Below are 21,977 nucleotides of genomic sequence, written 5' to 3' on the forward strand. Positions count from 1 at the left end.
CACATCATTCCAAAAATTCAAGATCCTCTTTATTTTTTTTTTTTTTAAAATATAAATAAATAAATAAATAAATATACAGTATATGTACAAGCCCTCACATACCAAGAGGAGCACACCCAAGAACAACTTGGTTAGACCAGACAGGCAACGGGGAGGCAGGTGGAACCGTGAGGAATCCACAGATAGCTAATGTATCTACCAGAAAAGTCGTTACCGAAGGTAAGTAACTCGTTCTTCTGATGGATACAACTACCAGTGGATTCCTCACCTATTGAATAGAGTCCCTAATCAGTACCGCACTCGGTGGAGGGTGCCTGAATGGTCAAACCAAGAAATCCTGCAGCACTGACCATGCAAAATGGCCATCCCTCCTAACCTCAGAATCCAAGCAGATATGCTTCGCAAAAGTGTGGAGGGATGACCAAGTTGCGGCCTTGCAGATGTCGACCACAGGAACACCCCTAGCCAAGGCCGAAGAGACCGACTTAGCTCTGGTGGAATGAGCTCTTATACCATCAGGGGGTTCCTTCTTTGCTAAAGAGTAACACATTTTAATGCAAAGAATGACCCACCTGGAGAGTGTTCTTTTGTGGACTGCCCTTCCTCTCCTCTTTCCCACGTACCCGATGAAGAGCTGATCCTCTAACCTGAAATCCTTTGTTCTGTCCACATAGAAGCTTAGCGCTCTCCTCGGGTCTAATCGGTGTAGTCTTTCTTCTTCTTTTGAAGGATGAGGCGGAGGATAAAATGAGGAAAGCGTAATCGTTTGGGCCGTATGAAAGGGTGAAACAACCTTCGGTAGGAAAGCAGCCTTGATCCTCAACACCACCTTGTCCCCATAAAAAGATGTGTAAGGGGGTCTAACAGAAAGAGCCTGCAGCTCACTCACTCTTCTTGCGGAAGTAATTGCAACAAGGAAAACAGTCTTTAGGACTAATAACCTTAAAGGGCAAGAATGCAGAGGCTCAAACGGTGAACCCATAAGAAATGTTAAGACTAGATTTAAATCCCACTGAGGCATAATGAAGGGAGTGGGAGGAAATTTGTTAATGAGTCCTTTTAAAAATCTAAGTACTATAGGGGATTTGAATAGAGAAGGCTGGTCCGGAAGACATAGAAAGGCTGACAGAGCAGATAAATATCCCTTGACTGTAGCCACTGCACAACTCCTGCGCCAGAGATAAAGCAAAAGACAAGATATCCGATAAGTGGGCACGTGAGGGGGCAATTTGCCTCTCTCCACACCAATTCACAAATTTAGCCCACCTATTAGCGTAGATAGATTTAGTGGAGTGTCGCCTGGCCGATAGAATAACATCCACTATGTCAGGCGGGAGAGAAAAGGAACTCAGGTTGCCCCGTTCAATCTCCAGGCATGAAGGTGCAGGCTCTGAAGGTGGGGGTGTAAAACCTGGCCCTGCGACAGCAAGAGGGGGTCTGCCCTGAGAGGAAGATGGAGCGGAGGGCATAGTGAGAGTTGGAGAAGGTCCGTGTACCATACCCTCCTTGGCCAATCTGGAGCTATTAAGATGACTTGAGCCCGGTCTTGGTGAATTTTCCTCAAAACTCGAGGAATCAAGGGTATGGCGGGAAACGCGTAAAGCAACTGGTCGCACCAGGTCATCTGAAACGCGTCCCCCAACGCTCCTTGTACCGAATACTGGAGGCTGCAGAATAACGGGCAGTGCGAGTTCTCCCGGGTGGCAAACAGATCTATCCGAGGAAACCCCCACATCTGGAAGATTAGACGGACTTGATCCGGATGGAGACGCCACTCGTGATCGGCCGAGAAATGGCGACTGAGAGTATCCGCACGCACGTTCAAGACTCTGGCCAGATGATTTGCTACGAAACAAATCTGATGGTCCTTTGCCCAGGACCATAGCTGCAGAGCTTCTCTGCAGAGAAGATACGACCCTACACCTCCCTGTTTGTTTATATACCACATCGCAGTAGAATTGTCCGTCAGGACCTGAACCGACCGACCGCGAAGGGATGGGAGGAAGGCCTTGAGTGCAAGACGTACAGCCCGCAACTCCAACAGATTTATATGAAACATCTGTTCTACTGGAGACCAAAGACCTTTGATCTCCAGGTCCCCCAGATGAGCTCCCCACCCTAGAGTTGAAGCATCCGTTAATACTGTGGTCACCGGCGGAGGTTGAGAGAACGGCCTTCCTTGGGAAAGATTGCTGTCCGCAATCCACCATTTTAAATCCGTAGCAGCGTTCCCGGAGATCTTTACCGATCCTTCGAGATCCCCTTTGTGTTGAGACCACTGCTTCCGGAGGCACCACTGAAGAGCCCTCATGTGCCAGCGAGCGTGAGTGACCAACAGAATGCAAGAAGCGAACAGACCGAGCAGACGTAGGACCTTGAGGACTGGAACGACCGCTCCACTTCGAAACATTGGAACCAATGCCTGAATGTCCTGAATCCGCTGAGGCGGAGGAAAGGCACGATTCAACATTGTATCCAGTACTGCCCCTATGAACAGGAGGCGCTGAGAGGGCTCTAGGTGAGATTTGGGCACATTCACTGAAAAACCCAGGTCGAACAACAACTGGGTTGTTGACCGTAGGTGATGCAACACGAGCTCCGGAGACTTGGCTTTGATCAACCAGTCGTCTAGATAAGGAAATACTGCTATCCCCTTCCTTCTGAGCTCTGCCGCAACCACCAATATCACCTTTGTGAAGACTCGAGGTGCTGAAGTAAGACCAAACGGGAGGACTGCAAACTGATAGTGCTGCGACCCCACCACAAACCGGAGATACTTCCTGTGCGACTTGAGTATCGGGATATGAAAGTAAGCATTCTGCAAGTCGACAGACACCATCCAATCTCCATCGTTCGGCGCCAAAAGCACCTGAGCTAGGGTCAGCATCTTGAACTTCTCCTGTTTGAGGAACCAATTCAAGATCCTCAGGTCCAGGATTGGCCTCAACCGACCATCCTTCTTGGGGATCAGGAAGTATCTTGAGTAACAACCCTGATCCCTCTCCTGCTCTGGAACCAACTCCACCGCACCCTTTAAAAGGAGGACTTGAACCTCCTGTTCTAGTAACAGGAGATGCTCTTCTGAACAGTAGGAAGGGCGGGGCGGGATGGGGGGCGGAAACTCCCGAAAGGGAAGGGCATAGCCTTTCCCCACAATGCTGGTGACCCAGGAGTCTGATGTTATAACCTCCCACTTGTGGAGAAAGCTCAATAACCTCCCCCCTACAGGAGTGGAGTGAGAAGGAATTGGTGGAAGTCTAAGGCTGCTTCCCATGCTGCACCCCTCCAGAGGAAGAGGAAGAGGCAGAGTGCTGCTGGGCGGCTCCTCTGGTCCGGACCCTACCCCTCCCTCTGTAAGATTTATAGGAGAGAGCAGAGGCGGGTTGATGCTGGAATCTCCCTCGAAAGGAGGAGGGGGAACCACGACCAAATCCTCGAAACCTTCTAAAAAGTCTGGAGGAAGCAGAAGAAGAGGCTTGCAAGCCTAAAGACTTCGCAGTGGCCCTACTCTCCTTGAACCTCTCTAGAGCTGAGTCATCCTTGGAGCCGAAAAGTTTATCGCCATCGAAAGGAAGGTCCAAGAGGGTTGACTGTACATCAGAAGAGAATCCAGAGCTACGAAGCCAGGCTTGCCTCCTTGTAGCTACAGCAGTACCCATAGCCCTGGCAACAGAGTCAGTCGTATCTAACCCAGATTGAATAACTTGGGTTGCAGCTACTTGAGCATCAGAAACCAAGCTCATTATTTCTTGGGGTACCTCAGTATGAGACGACTTTATTTCCTCCATCAGGGCGTAAATATATCTCCCTAAAATACAGGTAGCATTAGTGGATTTCAAAGCCATGCTACATGACGAAAAAGCCTTCTTTGATGAAATGTCCATTTTCTTAGAGTCTCTATCTGAGGGCACAGCTGGAAATGATCCTGGGGCAGACCGGGCTGAGCATGAAGCCTGAACCACCAGGCTTTCAGGAGTTGGGTGCCTGGAGAGGAAGTCTGGGTCAGCAGGAGCCACTCGATATCTTCGAGCCACAGATCTATTCACCGCCGAAGATGACACCGGCTTCTTCCAAATCTCCATGATTGGATCCAACAAGGCCTCATTAAAAGGCAGAAGTGGCTCTGCAGATGTTGAGGCAGGATGCAACACTTCCGTTAAAATGTTCGGCTTAGGCTCCAACACCGGCAAAGGGAGGTCTAAAAAGTCAGCTGCTTTCCTGATGACTGAATGAAATGTTGCAGCCTCCTCCGTATACTCTCCAGGTGATGACAAGTCCCATTCAGGAGAGGTGTCCAGACCACTAGCCGTGTCTAAGCCATGGAGATCTTCTCGAGATTCCTCAATCTCTCCTTCTTCTAATGTCTGTCTCCGATATTCTTGTTCCTCAAGGAGGCGAAGAGCAAGCCTCCTCAAATGTAGTCTTTCCTCTATCCTCGGCGTCGACATGGCTTCAGCAGACGTCGAAGCCTGACGCCGCTCCTCGGATCCATCAGACGCCGGATCTAACGGCGCCATGGATTTCTTCGGCGCCGAACGAGGAGAAGGACGGACAGAAGACTGTTCCGGCAAAGGCACCACAGGTCTACTCGGCATCACTGGCTGAGATGCTGACACCATAGGCGCCGACGCCGGCACCGAGCCCACATTTCCCATGGTAAGAAAGGGCATAAAAGGTGCCGGTCGTAACGGAGCCGGAGCACCCATATTGAAGGCCAGAGGGCCCGAAGGACCAGCCGGTCCACCACCCGGAGCCATCTGCTGAAAGATGGAAAACATCGCATTCAAGAATGCAGAACTATCGGCTCCAGGGGCCGGGAAAGCCGGGTACTGAGGAGCCTGGGTTGGAGGTGACATCGACGCCGGTCCCGACGTCTGCAAAGCTGGAGAAAACTCTTGACGCTGAGGAACCTTGAACATAGAAGGAGGATTCACAGGCGACGTCGGCGAAGTCGGGGATGTCGGAGATGCTAACGGCGTCTGCAGTTGGGGAGAGATGGTGGGACTCACTTCCCAAGTCTTCCGACGTCGAGTCGAAGGTGACCTCGATCGCGATCTCTCCCTACTCGACCGGCGTCGAGATTCTCGACGGCGCCGGGAGTCCTGATGACGCCGATGCGACTTCGGTGAAGACGACTTGCGATGATGTATTTTCTCCTTTTTCTTCGACTCCGCCAAAAGGGCTTTGCTTCACGCTCTTTTAAGGCCTTTGGATTCATCCGTTGACAAGAGTCACATTTGTCAAAGTCGTGGTCGGAACTAAGACACAACAAACAGTCAGAATGTGGGTCCGTAACCGACATCTTGCCACCGCACTCATTGCAGGGCTTGAATCCAGACTTTCTTTGCAACATTGTAAACTGTCTCAAAGTGAAAACAGCAAAAATAACTGTAACTACGTCGAGTAGTAACAGTAGCTCCCTCGAAGAATAACCGTCGTTCGAATGGCACGGAAAAAAGGGAACTGACGTCGGCACGTCGGCGAGGACCTCTTATTGCCTGTATGACGTCAGACGGCGTTGCGTGGGCAATTGTGACGTCGTAGTCGACGTGCAGAAGCTAGGAAGAAGATATCCGTCGGATGCTGGCTCAATGGGAGTATTCAATAGGTGAGGAATCCACAGGTAGTTGTATCCATCAGAAATTTGACTCAGGAGAGATAAAATTTACTATCCCCACTCCATTCTGCAGAACAGTAATGAAAGTACTTAACTTCAAACACAAACCTTGTTTAATACAAGTATTAATGTTATAAGATTATAAAACTATAAAAAATTAAATGATCACACAATAGTTTAACATATATTCTGAATGTAAAAAATATTACAATTACACAATTACATAACTAATTAACAATTAACTAATTATAAATTGAATAATTAATAATTTAGCAAAAGCTAATAATTATTAAATTATTATTTAATACATTTCCCACCCTGTACCCCTACAAACCAAAGAACCTGCACCTAAAATACAACTCTAAAAAATATTTACACAATTTATATGCTTAATAATAAAATAAATAATATTAATTAAAAAATATATAAATTAATTATAATTAATTTACCTCCCACCCTGTACCCCTACAAACCTCACGTCCTGCAACAACACTATAAATTATTATTTTGCAATTAAATTAAAAATAAAAATAACTTAAAATTACAAACTATATTTAAAAACAACAAGAACACAAACAAATCCAACATATACAATTAAAATATCATTTAAACACATAAAGAAGCTTAAAAAACATTTCCTTACCTTAAAACAAAGTTTTTTCTGTCACCGATATTTTTGCTCACTGTATTTCTGCGTCATGATATTAAAAACTCGATATTTGTGCAACTCAATATTTTGTCTGAATTACTTTATTAGGAGCATTGAACCTTTCCTGCAGGAAGAGGACCCTCAGTATGCCGTCCAGACTTGACTGTGGGAATGCTATCAGCACTGTCATACTCCACGCTTCCTTACATTCACCAGCAGGGGTCATGGGAGCTCACATCATGCTCCTGAAACACGCTCAGGCTGGTTCTCCGTCGATTGCAGAGCCACCAACATCCTTGATTAGTGCATAAACTTTTCCACTCTGATCACTCCCACTGTCTGATAATAAAGCTTAAGGTCTGAAGAGGATCTCACAACTTTGTAGAACAGGCACCCTCCTGCCTGAAGCTAATGTCTTCAAAGAGGTACCTTGCACCTGTCTTTTCGTGCACACAAAGGGGCCAATTACAAGTGTGGGGGTGATAAGACCGACAGACTCACGGTGGCGGTCGGACCACCGCGACTGTGGCTATCCGAACACCACATTAAGAGGTTGGCTAGCAGACCTACCAACCGACCGCCATGAAAAGGCTGGCAGAGAACAAGTGCAGGGAGCCACAGGGGGGCCCCTGCACTGCACATACCCATGGCATTGGCAATGTAGCGGTCCCCCTGTCCAGCAACCTTGAAATGTGCAGTGTCTGCTGTGCAGACAGTGCGCATTCCAAGGGTGCTGGTGCCCCCTGCATGTGGCAGCATTACTGCTGGCTCTATTATAAGCCGGAGGCAATGCTGCCGCACCTTTCCACTGCTGACCGACAGAAAGCTTGGTTTCCGCAGGTCAGCCCAGTGGAAAAGTTGTAATGAGGTCGGCAGGGAGGTCGCTAGCACTGCAGCGGTCTCCTCGTCCGGAGTTTAGCGGTGTCTGGAGTTTGGCGGATGGATGTTTCCATCCGCCAAACTCCTAATGACACCCAAAGTGTGTAGTCTATCTCTATGGCTAGCTGCTCCATCACCTCTTGATGCACTTTCAAACGAGACACGGAGCTTTCTTGTAGATGCCCACTCCCTTCCACCCTTTCCTCAGCTTTTCACTTTTTATCTTTACTGAGCCACCTACTGGAGTGCTGTCGTGTACTGTATTTGGAGTGACATTTTATAGTGCAATGCCTGCGATGCTCTCTGTCTGGACTGATCACGTACATCTTGTGTACATCATGGTTAATTAACTTTAAAAACGTGTGTCTTTCTGGGCTCCGATCTTGTACACTGCGCATGTACTGCTCTTATGCTTTGTTTACTATCTTGTACGATCATGGGCTTCAGGCACTCAATTTAAAAGCTTACAATGAAGAAATAGATAAAGCAGCCTTACCTGCTCAGGGTGCCACTGACATCCTGCAAATGACAAGATCAAAGAAATCAGTTTAGTTTCCAGCCGGGGTTCAGCCATACAATAACACATGAAACCTGCGCTCCATTCAACACCTGCAACAATCTCTCCTGAGGAGGAGAGAGGACATGGTCCCTCCTCATTACACTCACCATTCACTGACAGGCATCACATAACACAGTCACACACAAGTGTGGGTCGGCAGTGGAAGGAAGCACACTAAGACATTATGCAGCCACCGCAAACCTATAATGAAATGACCCAGCAAAAAAAAGACCCTGCTGTAGGAGGCTGGCCTGGCTTATAGTGGGTACCTGATGGTACTTACACCTTGTGCCACGGCCAGTTATCCCTTATTAGTAGATTAGTAGTGTTCTATCAGCCTAGGCTGATAGAGGTAGCTATAGCAGAGCAGCTTAGGCTGAACTAGAGACATGCAAAGCTCCTACTATACCACTTATATCATATAGCACTATATCATAAGAAAACACAATACTCAGAGTTACTAAAAATAAAGGTACTTTATTTTAGTGACAATGTGCCAAGAATATCTCAGAGGACTTACTCCCTTAGGAGGTAAGTAAAATACGCAAAATATACACACAAACCAAAATCAGGTAAGTAAAACAGTCAGAAAGTAGAATACAATAGGATGCAATAGGCCTAGGGACGACACAAACCATATACTAAGAAAGTGGAATGCGACCCACGAATGGACCCCTAGGCTTGTGTAGTGTGTAGAGGGTCGCTGGGAGTGTAAGAAAACACTAAGGGTGTCCAAGATACCCCAACCCAAGACCCTGGAAAGTAGGAGTAAAGTACAGTAAAGTACTACTATTTCCCCAGAAACACACTAAAGTCGTGATAGAGGATTTTGCAAAGACCTCAACAGACTGCAAAGCACTGAAGACGGATTCCTGGACCTGTAAAGGAAGGGGACCAAGTCCAAGAGTCATGAAAGTGTCCAGGGGGGGCAGGAGCCCACTAAACTCCGGATGAAGGTGCAAAATGGCTGCCTCCAGATGGAAGAAGCTTAAGATTCTGTAACAACAAAAGGTGCTAGGAACTTCTCTTTAGTGCAGAAGATGTCCCAGGAGGATGCAGAGTTGTTTCCTTGGCAAAATACTGCAAACAAACCTTGCTAGCTTCAAGAGTCGCGGTTGAAGAAAAAGGGTGCTGCCCGGGCCCAGGAAGGACTAGTATGTTGCCACTTGGGAGAGGAGACAGAGAGGGCCCTCAGCAATGTAGAGAGCCCACGCACAAGCAGGAAGCACCCGCAGAAGTCCTTGAACACGGGTTCAAGAAGTCTGAACACAGCGGTCGTGTCAACACTACGAAAGAGGGTCCCACGATACTGGAGATCAACTCAGGGAGCTGTGCAACACAGGATGAAGTGCTGGGGACCTAGGCCTGGCTGTGCATGCAGGATTTTGTGGAAATGTGCACAGAAGCCCTTGTAGCTGCAGTTCACGTGGTGCACAGGATTACTGTCCGGAGAGGGGGGGGCAAGGACTTACCTCATCCACATTTGGACAGTTGGACCACTGGACAGTCTGGGTCACTTAGGTCCACCACCTGTGTTCCAGGCGCCACGCTCGTCAGGATGAGAGGGATCCCAGAGTACCAGTGATGCTGAGGTTTGGTGCCTGCTGAAGCAGGGGGAAGATTCCATTGATCCACTGGAGATTTCTTTGTGGCTTTCAGTGCAAGATGAAGGCAGGCAGCCCCCAAAGCATGCACCACCAGGAAACAGTCGAGAAAGCCAGCAGGATTAGGCGCTACAATGTCGCTGGTAGTCTTCTTGCTACTTTGTTGCAGTTTTGCAGGCATACTGGAGCAGTCAGCGGTCGATCCTTGGCAGAAGTCGAAGAGAGAGATGCAGAGGAAGGCTGGTGAATTCTTGCAAGTCGTTATCTGAGGAAAAGCCCACTGGAGAGAGGCTAAATAGCCCTAAGAGTAGGATTGGCCACCTAGTCCCGGTAAGCACCTATCAGGAGGGGTCTTTGACGTCACCTGCTTGCACTGGCCACTCAGAGGCCTCCAGAGTGCCCTCACACCTCTGGATTCAAGATGGCAGAGGTCTGGGACACACTGGAGGAGCTCTGGGCACCACCCCTGGGGTGGTGATGGGCAGGGGAGTGGTCACTCCCCTTTCCTTTGTCCAGTTTCACACCAGAGCAGGGACTGGTGGTTCCCTGAACCGGTGTAGACTGGCTTATGCAAGGAGGGCACCATCTGTGCCCTTCAAAGCATTTCCAGAGGCTGGGGGAGGCTACTCCTCCCCAGCCCTTAACACCTGTTTCCAAAGGGAGAGGGTGTGATACCCTCTCTCAGAGGAAATTCTTTGTTCTGCCTTCCTGGGACTGGGCTGCCCAGACCCCAGGAGGGCAGAAACCTGTCTGAGTGTTGGCAGCAGCAGCAGCTGCAGAGAAAACCCCAGAGAGTTAGTTTGGCAGTACCAGGGTCCATACTGGAGCCCCGGGGATGCATGGGATTGGCACCCCAATACCAGATTTGAATTGGGGGGACAATTCCATGATCTTAGACATGTTACATGGCCATATTCGGAGTTACCATTGTGGAGCTACATATAGGTAGTGACCTATATGTAGTGCATATGTGTAATGGTGTCCCCGCACTCACAAAGTCCAGGGAAATGGCCCTGAACTATGTGGGGGCACCTTTGCTAGTGCAAGGGTGCCCTCACACTTAGTAACTTTGCACGTAACCCTCAGCAAGGGAAGGTTAGACATATAGGTGACTTATAAGTTACTTAAGTGCGGTGAAAATAGCTGTGAATTAATGTGTCCGTTATTTTACTCAGGCTGCAGTGGCAGGCCTGTGTAAGAATTGTCTGAGCTCCCTATGGGTGGCAAATGAAATGCTGCAGCCCATAGGGATCTCCTGGAACCCCAATACCCTGGGTACCTAGGTACCATATACTAGGGAATTATAAGGGTGTTCCAGTGTGCCAGGCAAGATGGCACTTTCCTACACCTGCAGAACTCACGTTACTGTTTGGAGCTATGAATGGCTCCCCACCTGGAGTGCAGCCAATATCCAACAAGGGGTTAAACGTAATGGCACGTACATCTTGAGGAAAGCCTCCCATTCACCCCACGCTATACTCTTATTTGCCCCACTCTACCTTCTCACAAACCACTGTTGAGTTTCACTTGTACTGCCTTCTGTCTCTACTGTGCTCCTCTATTTTAACCCATGTATATTAGCCAGGTACTTCAGGTTGAAACACTGACAACCTGATTTATATATTGTCAGCAAGCTTACTCTGTCACAACAACCACTAAATTTCGATGCAGGAGGACCTTTGGTGTAACCACAATGGAGACTCCTCGGTCTCTGCCATGGTTACACCCCTCTGACAGCCCAAAAGAGTAAGGTCCATCAGAGGCTGGCCTCCAAGCCGTCCACCTAATTTAGATGGGCAGACATACAGGTGCGTTTTCTCTGTCCGTCACCTTCGGAAAAAACCTGTTGTTAAGGGGCAGTGGAAACGGTCTAATGCCCCCTCGCCATAGGGCATAACTCCCTTGGCAAGAGCACCACAGCTTTTTTGTTTGATTTTCAAAATTAAAACCTCACTTTGGGGTTTTGTTTTAGTAAAAACAAAGAGTGGAAACTTCACCATACAGCTCCAGGATGTTTGACGGCGCCCTGCAAGCAAAATTCCAACGTATTCAAAGTAACCAACTTAGCGGTGATTCCTGTAAATGGTATAAATGTCTCTCAGGCTGATGGATATTTCTAAATTTGGCAGATTGGTACTCCGTCAGGGCAACAGAGTAATTTACTTCATCGCCCAAACAGAGTACAATCCGTCCACCAAGTTTTAAATCAGCCCCTTAGTATTGATACAGAACACCGGTACTGTGCCTACGACTCAATGCGACCAGTGACAAGAGACGTTTGCATGCAGCATTCCTACCTCTAAATGCAAGTGCATGGGGATGGGGAGATGGGGGAATGTAGGAATTGGGAACTCTGTATGACTATAATCTAGCAACATTCCATGACAGAAGCAAAATGCAAGATAAGTGAAGAATCCCTCTGGCCTGCAAGGGAACAAGCAACTCTACTTGACATCAACAAAGCTTTTAAGTAAGTTACCAATCGGATGCAACACTTTCAGGTTCCAGTGACCCTGCCTTGGTGCTGTTAGGCATCTAAATGGCGTTGGCAGATTCCCTTGTGCAACACCTACTGGGTATTGTTGTAGAAAATCTTCAATTTTGCTGCCTGCCAGAGGAATGCATCAGTACGCATTATGGTGGTCATTATGACCCTGGCGGTATTACAACCGCAGGGCCAAAACGATGGGAGCACCGCCAACAGGCTGGCGGTGCCTCCCGGCGTATTATGACCGCGGCGGTAGCGCCGCGGTCGCACCGCCGGGGCCGGCGGTTTACCGCCACAATGGCCCCAGGGAATTACGACTCCCCGACCGCCAGCCTTTTTCTGGCGGTCTGAACCGCCAGGAAAAGGCTGGCGGTACGGGGCGTTGTGGGGCCCCTGGGTGCCCCTGCACTGCCCATGCCACTGGCATGGGCAGTGCAGGGGCCCCCTGACAGGGCCCCATGCTGCTTTTCACCGTCTGCTGTGCAGACAGTGAAAAGCGCGACGGGTGCAACTGCACCCGTCGCACGGCCGCAACACCGCCGGCTCCCATGTTGCGGCCCACATCCCTGCTGGGCCGGCGGGCGGAAACCTGGTTTCCACCCGCCGGCCCAGCGGGGATGTCCAAATGGGCACTGTAGGAGTGCGGCCGCATTGGCAGCCGCACGGCAGTTACAGCTTTGCCAATGTTGTAATGAGGCCCTAGGTGTTGCAGCTGGGTCCATCTATGTTATGTAGTATGGCTATCATCCAGAAAAATCCGGATTTTGTCTGAACCTCCTTTTCTTGGCCTCCTGCAGAGCTACTTCTGTTCCTAATGGCTTTCTAAGCTCCCGATTGATGGTGTGTTTAGGGGCACTGCTTAATTTGAGCCAGTGGTTTCTGGTGCCCGGCAGGGCACATAACTGTCAAGACCAACACTTATAACAGTCTGCCACATGGTGGCACTGTTTTCCTAAACTAGAGATAAACACAACATCAGTCGTTTATAGATTTAATAATATACATTACAAATTATACCCTCTGTTTTACCTTTGGGAGCCAGGAATAGCCTGAATCGTCTCACTGGTAGGGTGTGATGGTTAGTAGCTGTTCTGGTACTGTCATTGGCAGCGCTGACAGGGACAATGGGTGGTGCAAACTGCAGAGACCTCCTGACTAGGGCCTTGGCACTTAGTTGTTTTACAAGTTAAGCTCTGGCTTAGTGGGTACCGTTTTCTCAGTGCCTCTGGTACGGTTCCTTCCTTCTTATTTTTGTCCCCGCACACAAACTTCTTTTTACACACAGATTAATACTTTAAAAAGTCCTTGTGACTGTATGTGTCTGAGAACTGTGCACACCTAGGTTTTTTACGAATGGGTGCGTACTTAAAACACTCCCCTCAACTGTATCTCTTGGTGACATGTTTAAGACGCATGCTTTTGTTTAACCCCTTCGCTGCCAGGCCTTTTCACCTCCTGTGCCAGGCCTTTTTTTGGCTATTTGGGGCAGTTCGCGCTTAGGTCCTCAATACTTTTTGTCCACATAAGCTACCCACGCCAAATTTGTGTTCTTTTTTTCCAACATCCTAGGTATCCAGAGTTTGTGGATTCCCCTGGAGGAGACTAAGAAATTAGCCAATATGTAGCGGAATTTTTGTTCAGAAAAAGAAAATGGAAAAATGGGGCTGCAGAAAAAGGCTTGTTGTTTTTTCCCTGAAAATGCCATCAACAAAGGTTTTACGGTTGCTAAAATCACGATCTTCCCAGCTTTCAGGAACAGGCAGACCTGAATCAGAAAAACACATTTTTCAACACAATTGTGGCATTTTACTGGGACATACTCCATTTCTACTATTCTTTGTGCTTTTAGCCTCCTTCCAGTTAGTGACAGAAATTGGTATGAAACCAATGCTGGATCCGGGAAAGCTAAACATTTCTGAAAAATAGAAAAAAATCGTAATTCAGCAATGGGTCATTTGTGCAGATCCTACAAGGTTTTCCTACAGAAAATAACAGCTAAAATAAAAAAATATTGAAATTGAGGTGAAAAAAACAGCCATTTCTCTCCACATTTTACTTTGTAACTTTGCACGGGTAAGCCTAATGTCCGCGCAGGAAACGCAACGTGGACACATCACATTTTTACATTGAAATCTGTCGTGTTTTTTGCAAAGTGCCTACCTGTGGATTTTGGCCACCAGCTCAGCCAGCACCTTGGGAAACCTACCAAACCTGTGCATTTTTAAAAACTAGGGGCCGTATTTATACTCCGTTTGCGCCGAATTTGCGTCGTTTTTTTCGACGCAAATTCGACGCTAAACTAACGCCAACTAACGCCATATTTATACTATGGCGTTAGAGGCGTATAGCGCCAAAGTTCCCGGAATGTGCGTCATTTTTTTGCGTGAACCCCTTCCTTGCGTTAATGATATGCAAGGGAGGCGTTCCCGTCTAAAAAATGACTCCCAGGCCTTTACGTGGTATTTATACTCCCGGGCAAAAGAGACGCCCGGGAGTGGGCGTGGCTAAAAACGGCGCATTTGCGCCGCTTTTTAACGCCTGGGTCAGGCATGGCGTTAAGGGACAAGTGGGCTCAAAATGAGCCCAGAGTGCCCTCCCCTGCCCCCAGGGACCCCCCCTGCCACCCTTGCCCACCCCAGGAGGACACCCAAGGCTGGAGGGACCCACCCCAGGGACATTCAGGTAAGTTCAGGTAAGTATTTTTTTTTTTTTTTTTTGTGGCATAGGGGGGCCTGATTTGTGCCCCCCTACATGCCACTATGCCCAATGACCATGCCCAGGGGACAGAAGTCCCCTGGGCATGGCCATTGGGCAAGGGGGCATGACTCCTATCTTTACAATGATAGGAGTCATGTTGATGGGGGATGGGCGTCGAAAATAAATGGCGCAAGTCGGGTTACGACGATTTTTTCGACGTAACCTGACTTGCCCCATTTTAAGACGCCCATACGCCATTTTCCCCCTACGCCGGCGCTGTCTGGTCTACGTGGTTTTTTCCCACGCAAACCAGGCAGCGCCGGTCTGATTGCGCCGTCTAACGCCATTCCATAAATACGGCGCCCGCATGGCGCTTCAGAATGGCGTTAGACGGCGCAAAATTTTTTGACGCTAAACTGCGTTAGCGCAGTTTAGCGTCAAAAAGTATAAATATGGGCCTAGGGGCCGTATTTATACTCCGTTTGCGCCGAATTTGCGTCGTTTTTTTCGACGCAAATTCGACGCTAAACTAACGCCAACTAACGCCATATTTATACTATGGCGTTAGAGGCGTATAGCGCCAAAGTTCCCGGAATGTGCGTCATTTTTTAGCGTGAACCCCTTCCTTGCGTTAATGATATGCAAGGGAGGCGTTCCCGTCTAAAAAATGACTCCCAGGCCTTTACGTGGTATTTATACTCCCGGGCAAAAGAGACGCCCGGGAGTGGGCGTGGCTAAAAACGGCGCATTTGCGCCGCTTTTTAACGCCTGGGTCAGGCATGGCGTTAAGGGACAAGTGGGCTCAAAATGAGCCCAGAGTGCCCTCCCCTGCCCCCAGGGACCCCCCCTGCCACCCTTGCCCACCCCAGGAGGACACCCAAGGCTGGAGGGACCCACCCCAGGGACATTCAGGTAAGTTCAGGTAAGTATTTTTTTTTTTTTTTTTGTGGCATAGGGGGGCCTGATTTGTGCCCCCCTACATGCCACTATGCCCAATGACCATGCCCAGGGGACAGAAGTCCCCTGGGCATGGCCATTGGGCAAGGGGGCATGACTCCTATCTTTACAATGATAGGAGTCATGTTGATGGGGGATGGGCGTCGAAAATAAATGGCGCAAGTCGGGTTACGACGATTTTTTCGACGTAACCTGACTTGCCCCATTTTAAGACGCCCATACGCCATTTTCCCCCTACGCCGGCGCTGTCTGGTCTACGTGGTTTTTTCCCACGCAAACCAGGCAGCGCCGGTCTGATTGCGCCGTCTAACGCCATTCCATAAATACGGCGCCCGCATGGCGCTTCAGAATGGCGTTAGACGGCGCCAAAAGTTTTTGACGCTAAACTGCGTTAGCGCAGTTTAGCGTCAAAAAGTATAAATATGGGCCTAGACACCTTGGGGAATCCAGGATGGGGTGACTTGTGGGGCTCTCACCAGATTCTGTTACCCAGAATCCTTTGCAATCCTCAAAATTAGGCAAAAAAAACATGTTTTACTCACATTTCGGTGACAGAAAGTTCTGGAATCTTAGAGGAGCCACACATTTCCTTCCACCCAGCGTTCCCCCAAGTCTCCCGATAAAAATGGTACCTGACTTGATGGGTAGGCCTAGTGCCTGCGACAGGAAATGCCCCAAAACACAACATGGACACATCACATTTTCCCAAAGGAAACACAGCTGTTTTTTGCAAAGTGCCTAGCTGTGGATAGCTCATCCGGCACCTGGGGAAACCTACCAAACCTTTGCATTTTTTTAAACTAGACATTTAGGGGAATCCAAGATGGGGTGACTTGTGGGGCTCTCACCAGGTTCTGATACCCAGAATGCTTTGCAAACCTAAACATTTGGCCAAAAAACGCTTTTTCCTCACATTTTGTTGACAGAAAGTTCTGGAATCTGAGAGGACCCACACATTTCCATCCACCCAGCATTCCCCCAAGTCTCTCAATAAAAATGGTACCTCACTTGTGTGGGTATGCCCAGCGCCCGCAACAGGAAAGGCCCCAAAACACAACTTGTACACATCACATTTTCCCAAAGAAAACAGAGCTGTTTTTTTGCAAAGTGCCTAGCTGTGGATTTTGGCCTCTAGCTCATCTGGCACCTAGGGAAACCTACCAAACCTGTGCATTTTTGAAAACTAGAAACCTAGGGGAATCCAGGATGAGGTGACTTGTGGGGCTCTCACCAGGTTCTGTTACCCAGAATCCTTTGCAAACCTCAAAATGTGGCCAAAAAATACACCTTTTCCTCCCATTTCGGTGACAGAAAGTTCTGGAATCTGAGAGGAGCCACAAATTTCCTTCCACCCAGCATTCCCCCAAGTCTCCCGATAAAAATGGTACCTCACTTGTGTGGGTAGCCTTAGTGCCCACGACAGGAAATGCCCCACAACACAACGTGGACACTTCACATTTTCCCAAAGAAAACAGAGCTGTTTTTTGCAAAGTGCCTAGCTGTGGATTTTGGCCTCTTGCTCAGCTGACACCTATCGAAACCTACCAAACCTGTGCATTTTTTTTAAACTAGACACCAACGGGAATCCAGGATGGGGTGACTTGTGGGGCTCTCACCAGGTTCTGTTACTCAGAATCCTTTGCAAAGCTCAAAATGTGGCTAAAAAAAACGCTTTTCCCTCACATTTCGGTGACAGAAAGTTCTGGAATCTGAGAGGAGCCACGCATTTCCTTCCACACAGCATTCACCCAAGTCTCCTGATAAAAATGGTACCTCACTTGTGTGGGTAGGCCTAGTGCCCACGAAAGGAAATGCCCCAAAACACTATGTGGAGACATCAAAGTTATCTAACACAAAACTACCTGTTTTTTTGCGGGGGCTCCTGAGTTTTTGGTCCTGGGCTCAGCAGCCATATTGGGAAACCTACCCAACCCAAACATTTTTGAAAACTGGGGAAGTCCAGAGAGTTGTGACTTGTGTGGAACCCCAGTGTTTTCTTACCCAGAATCCTCAGCAAACCTCAAATTTAGCTAAAAAAAATCAAATTTTTCCCTCATTTCTGTGTGGGATCACCGCTCTGTCACCCAATGTTCCCCTCTGTCTCCCAGTTAAAATGATGCCTCTCTTGTGTAGGTGGGCCAAGTGTCTGTGAAAGGGAAGAGCCAAAAACATGTCAAAAATGAGGTGGAACCAAAGCGGGACCAAAAGGGCAGTTTGCAAAAAAAGGTTTTTAGGCTGACAAGTGGGGCAGAATTTTTATCAGTATAGATGCGACAATGCTGGGCGGTAGGAATTTTGTGGATTCCTGCAGATTCGGAAGGTTCCATCACAAAAATATGGGGAAAATGTGTGATTTCCAGAAAAGTTGGAGGTTTGAGGGCATTGTGGGTAAGAAAATGGTGCGGGGTGCATGTGAAGCACACCACCCTGGACTCACCCAGATGTTTAGTTTTCAGATGTGTCTAGGTCTCGTAGATTTTTCTACATGGCAGTGACCCAAAGTCCAAAAAGTATAGCCCTCACCATTCCAAGTGGGACGATTTTGAGAGCTACGCAAGCTCTCATGGCCCAAATGTAAAACCAAAACCCAAAGTAATCAAATGTCCTCTTGCTTGCCGTGGTATAAGATGTTTTAGTGTGTGGGGGAGAGCTGAGGGACTGTTAGTCCCTTCAGTTGGGGTGGGGACATAACCATGCCCATACTGGTTAATAGCCGCCACCCCAGTAATTTTTTTTTTTATTCCCTGGCATCTAGTAGGATTTCTCTCCCCCCCCCCGGAGTGGATCTGGGGTAATTGCCCCATCTGCCCACCGGTGGGCAGAACAACTTTGGCCCCATTTATTTAGGGTGGGGGTATGGCCATACCCTTGCGCTCTTTTTTAAAAATAAATTCTTCCCTGGTGTCTGGCGGTGTTTCTGCAGAAATGGGCTAAAATAAGTTTGCCCCCAGGGGAGAGACCCTTGCCTAAGGGTTCGCTCCCCTTGCGTGAAATTGGGGCAAAAAGAAAAAATCCCTTGTGCCTGGTGGCTTCTGCCCTTCTTAGGGGCAGACCGGCCTAATTAAAATAAACAATCTGCCCCCAAGTGGGGGCAGAAATTGCCTAAAATAAATATGTCCCCCCAGGGGAGTGACCCTTGCCTAAGGGGTCGCTCCTCTTGCGTGAAACTGACCTAAAAAAAAATCTCTGGTGTCTAGAGGTTTCTGCTCCCTTTAGGGGCAGATTGGCCTAGTAAAAATAGGCTGATCTGCCCCCACGGTGGGCAGAAATGGCCTAAAACCTATTTGCCCTCCCCCCCCACCAGGGGAGCGACCTTTGACTATGGGGTCGCTCCCCTTATCAATGTAAACAACAACAAAAAATCCATGGTTGATCGGCCTAGTTAATATAGGCCGATCTGCCCCCGGGGGGGGGAGAAAAGGACTAATAAAAAAAACTGCCCTCTAGGGAGCAACCCTTGCCAAAGGAGTCGCTCCACTTATGATAATTTCATAAGAAAAAAAATCCCTGGAATCTAATAGCTTCTGCCCCGCCTGGGGGCAGATCAGCCTGATTAATATAGGCCGATCTGCTCCGGGGGGGGCAGAAATGGCCTTAGAAAAATTCCCCCACAGGGGTGAGACCCTGGCCCAAGGGGTCACTCCCCTTACATGCCAATAACCCAAAAAAATATCCATGGTGTCTAGTGGGCATTTCTGCAGCCTGATCGCTTTATGATCGGGCTACTGAAATGTTCAGAATGACAGCAAAAGAATGAAAAAGCCTTTCCTTTCTTTTGATGTCTCTGCCTGCCCCCTCCTCCTGAGTGGAAGAGAAATGCTTAGGATTTCTCTTCCGTATCGTGCTGGAAGCATGCTGCCAGCGCGATGGGAGGTGACCTCTGATGAGGTCAGCACATGATCGCGTGCTGATGTAATCAGATGTCATAAGGGTGGGGGGGGGTCGTGGTGGAAGGGGAAGCGATTCACCTTCCAGCCCTGCCCTTCAAGCCCACGGAGGGAGTGCTAGCGCTCCCTCCAAGCTCCAGTACCGGGACGTAATGGTTACGTCCTCGGCACAGAACCGGTTACGAACCAGTCATTGAACAATTACTCTTATTGTTTTTCGTGTTTACTGTTGACTTTATAAGATTACAGTTTTTATTGGTTAACTTCATGTCTACTTCCTTCCTGTTCTTTTTACAGCCACCTGCGTAGTTTGTATGATTTCATAGATTTATCACATTGGATCTTTATGTAACAAAGTTTTTTTTCGAGCATCATGCAAATGCTTCTACACCGCTTTCCTTCTGTGCCACTAATGTCCTCACCCTATGATTGGACTGTGTCTTCCCACTAGCACTACTTTAATGTCCTATAGAGTGTCTCAATCTCATTCTTGTATAATGAATTCTTTAAACATATATTTTGTCGATTTGTGAGTCAATAAATCAAGCCTTTGCCTTTCGTTGACATTTTATTCTATTTTTTCGTTATCTAGTTCATCAAAATGCCAATAGGCGCATTTGTGAGCACAAGTGCATATCTGTGCAAACTGAATTCCCCAGTGCATTGCAGAACAACTCAGGGTCCTTCTTCAGGGGGTGTCCTAAGGAACGAAGGACGTTTAACAGGGGTGGCTGGTAACCTTAAAAAGTGATGGGGCGAGCAAAGTGCCCCACCACTTCCCCAAAAAGAAAATAAAACAACCCCTTCTTCCAAAAGCACTTAATAAAACACACCCTCCCTCAAACGTCCATGATAAAAGAACCTCTCCCTCCAAAACCTCAGAAGAAAAGTACTATGTTACATTAACATATAGGGTACTTTACGACTGCAGCACGTCCTCCTCTGTGTTCTGCAAACTGCAGTCTGCTGTGGAGCTCCCCTGACCAATCCAGACACTGCTCTCATGCTGTTGATGAGCATGAGAGAAGTGCCTGGATTGGATGGAGCGGGCTGGTCAGCCTATGCTTGGTTTCCACCTAGCTGTCTAAGACAGCTGAGTGTAGAGCTTCAAAGTGCGCATGTCACTTTGTCAGGTGCAAAACAGCCAGCCACTTTGGAACATCCAGCCAGCCACTGCTCCAGTCCTCTGCAGCCAGTCAGCAGCAGAGGACAAGCCCCCATGTCTTTTGCCTCAGGGGCACTGCAGCGCGACATTGGGGGAAACAAATGAAATGGCAATAAAATCATCTGCCCTCATGGAGAAACTGCTGCTGAAATTCAACCGTTTATGTTGTATTGACCAAGCAGTGCCTCACCTTCAAGAGTTCCCACGCTGGCTCCTCGCACTTCTTCTCTATCTCCATTATTAGGGTTTTGAGAGACATAATTTGGTTAGACAGTTTGGTGATGTTTGCAGTTTCTACCAGAGTAATTTTCTTGTGCATCTCATTGAGTCTTCCTTGCAGTGTCTCCTCTTTCTCTCTGAGAAGCTGCTGCAGTTCTTCAATCTCAGATGAAATTTTCTTCTTCTCAGCTACCAACTTGTTCTGTCAGTAACAAAGAAAATCTGGTTAGATATTGGGAAGTTTCCTACAAGGGCTGCCATCATTAGGGCACAATTCTAACGAACAAGAGTTTCTGTCAAATAGAAAAATATGAGCAAAAATATTTCTTTTCTAATTTTCAAACCTCCTTCTCAAATCCCTGCTCCCACTGTAATTAGTAGAAAGGTACCTACTAGTAGTGCTAGTAGTAGTGCTAGTAGTAGTACTACTACTACTAGTAGTAGTGCTAGTAGTAGTAGTAGTGCTAGTAGTAGTAGTAGTAGTAACACAAATCACTGTATGGCACTGCACAAACACAAGTACTGGATTCAACTGCTGAGCACCAATGTGAGAAATTGTGTTGTTGGTTAATCCGTTCTGTGCCCAGGACGTAATGGTTACGTCCTGAGGCACAGTGCTGCTGTGCCCAGGACGTAACCATTACGTCCTGTGCACAGAGCCCAGAGGGAGCGCTAGCGCTCCCTCTGTGGGGTACCCCCCCAAGTCAGGGATGGAAGGGGAAGCCCTTCCCCTCCCACTCCCGACCCCCCTAACCCCCCGTGACGTCAGCGCGCGAGCGCGTGCTGATTTGTCACAGGGGCCTCCCCCATCGCGCTGGAAAGCATTTCTCTTTCAATCCCATGTGGGAGGCCCAGAGGGGCTTCAAAGGGAAGGAAATGTATTTCCTTCCCTTTGAAGTCTCTCACAGGGTTTCAAAAGCCGGATTGCTTGCAATCCAGTTTTTGAAACCCCACTAGACACCAGGATTTTTTTTTTTTTTTTACTGAAACTGCCAAAAGGGAGCGACCCCTTGGGCAAGGGTCGCTCCCGGGGGGGCATTTTTTTGGGAAGGCCTTTTCTGCCCCTCCTGGGGGCAGATCGGCCTATTTTAAGGCCGATCTGCCCCCAGGTGGGGCAGAAACCTCTAGGCACCAGGGATCTTTTTTTCTTTTTTTTTCTTTTTGTAATGTTTTCTTTTTTTTTTAGGTGGGGAGCGACCCCTTAGGCAAGGGTCGCTCCCCTAGGGGGCAATATATATTTAGGCCATTTCTGCCCC

At 48.3% G+C, this 21,977-nt stretch overlaps 1 protein-coding gene across 1 annotated transcript in view; it reads right to left on the reverse strand.

Annotated features, from left to right (window-relative positions):
• LOC138282991 (E3 ubiquitin-protein ligase TRIM39-like) overlaps nt 1-21,977 on the reverse strand; it is a 218,001-nt gene that overhangs the window by 81,660 nt on the left and 114,364 nt on the right. Inside the window, exons 3-4 of the mRNA XM_069221084.1 lie at nt 20,693-20,923; nt 7,642-7,664 (exon numbers count right to left, since the gene is read on the reverse strand). Of these exons, the coding sequence (XP_069077185.1) occupies nt 7,642-7,664; nt 20,693-20,923 (254 nt within the window). The remainder of the gene's footprint in view (nt 1-7,641; nt 7,665-20,692; nt 20,924-21,977) is intronic.

This window comes from Pleurodeles waltl, chromosome 2_2, assembly GCF_031143425.1.
Source record: "Pleurodeles waltl isolate 20211129_DDA chromosome 2_2, aPleWal1.hap1.20221129, whole genome shotgun sequence".
Classification (NCBI taxonomy): domain Eukaryota; kingdom Metazoa; phylum Chordata; class Amphibia; order Caudata; family Salamandridae; genus Pleurodeles; species Pleurodeles waltl.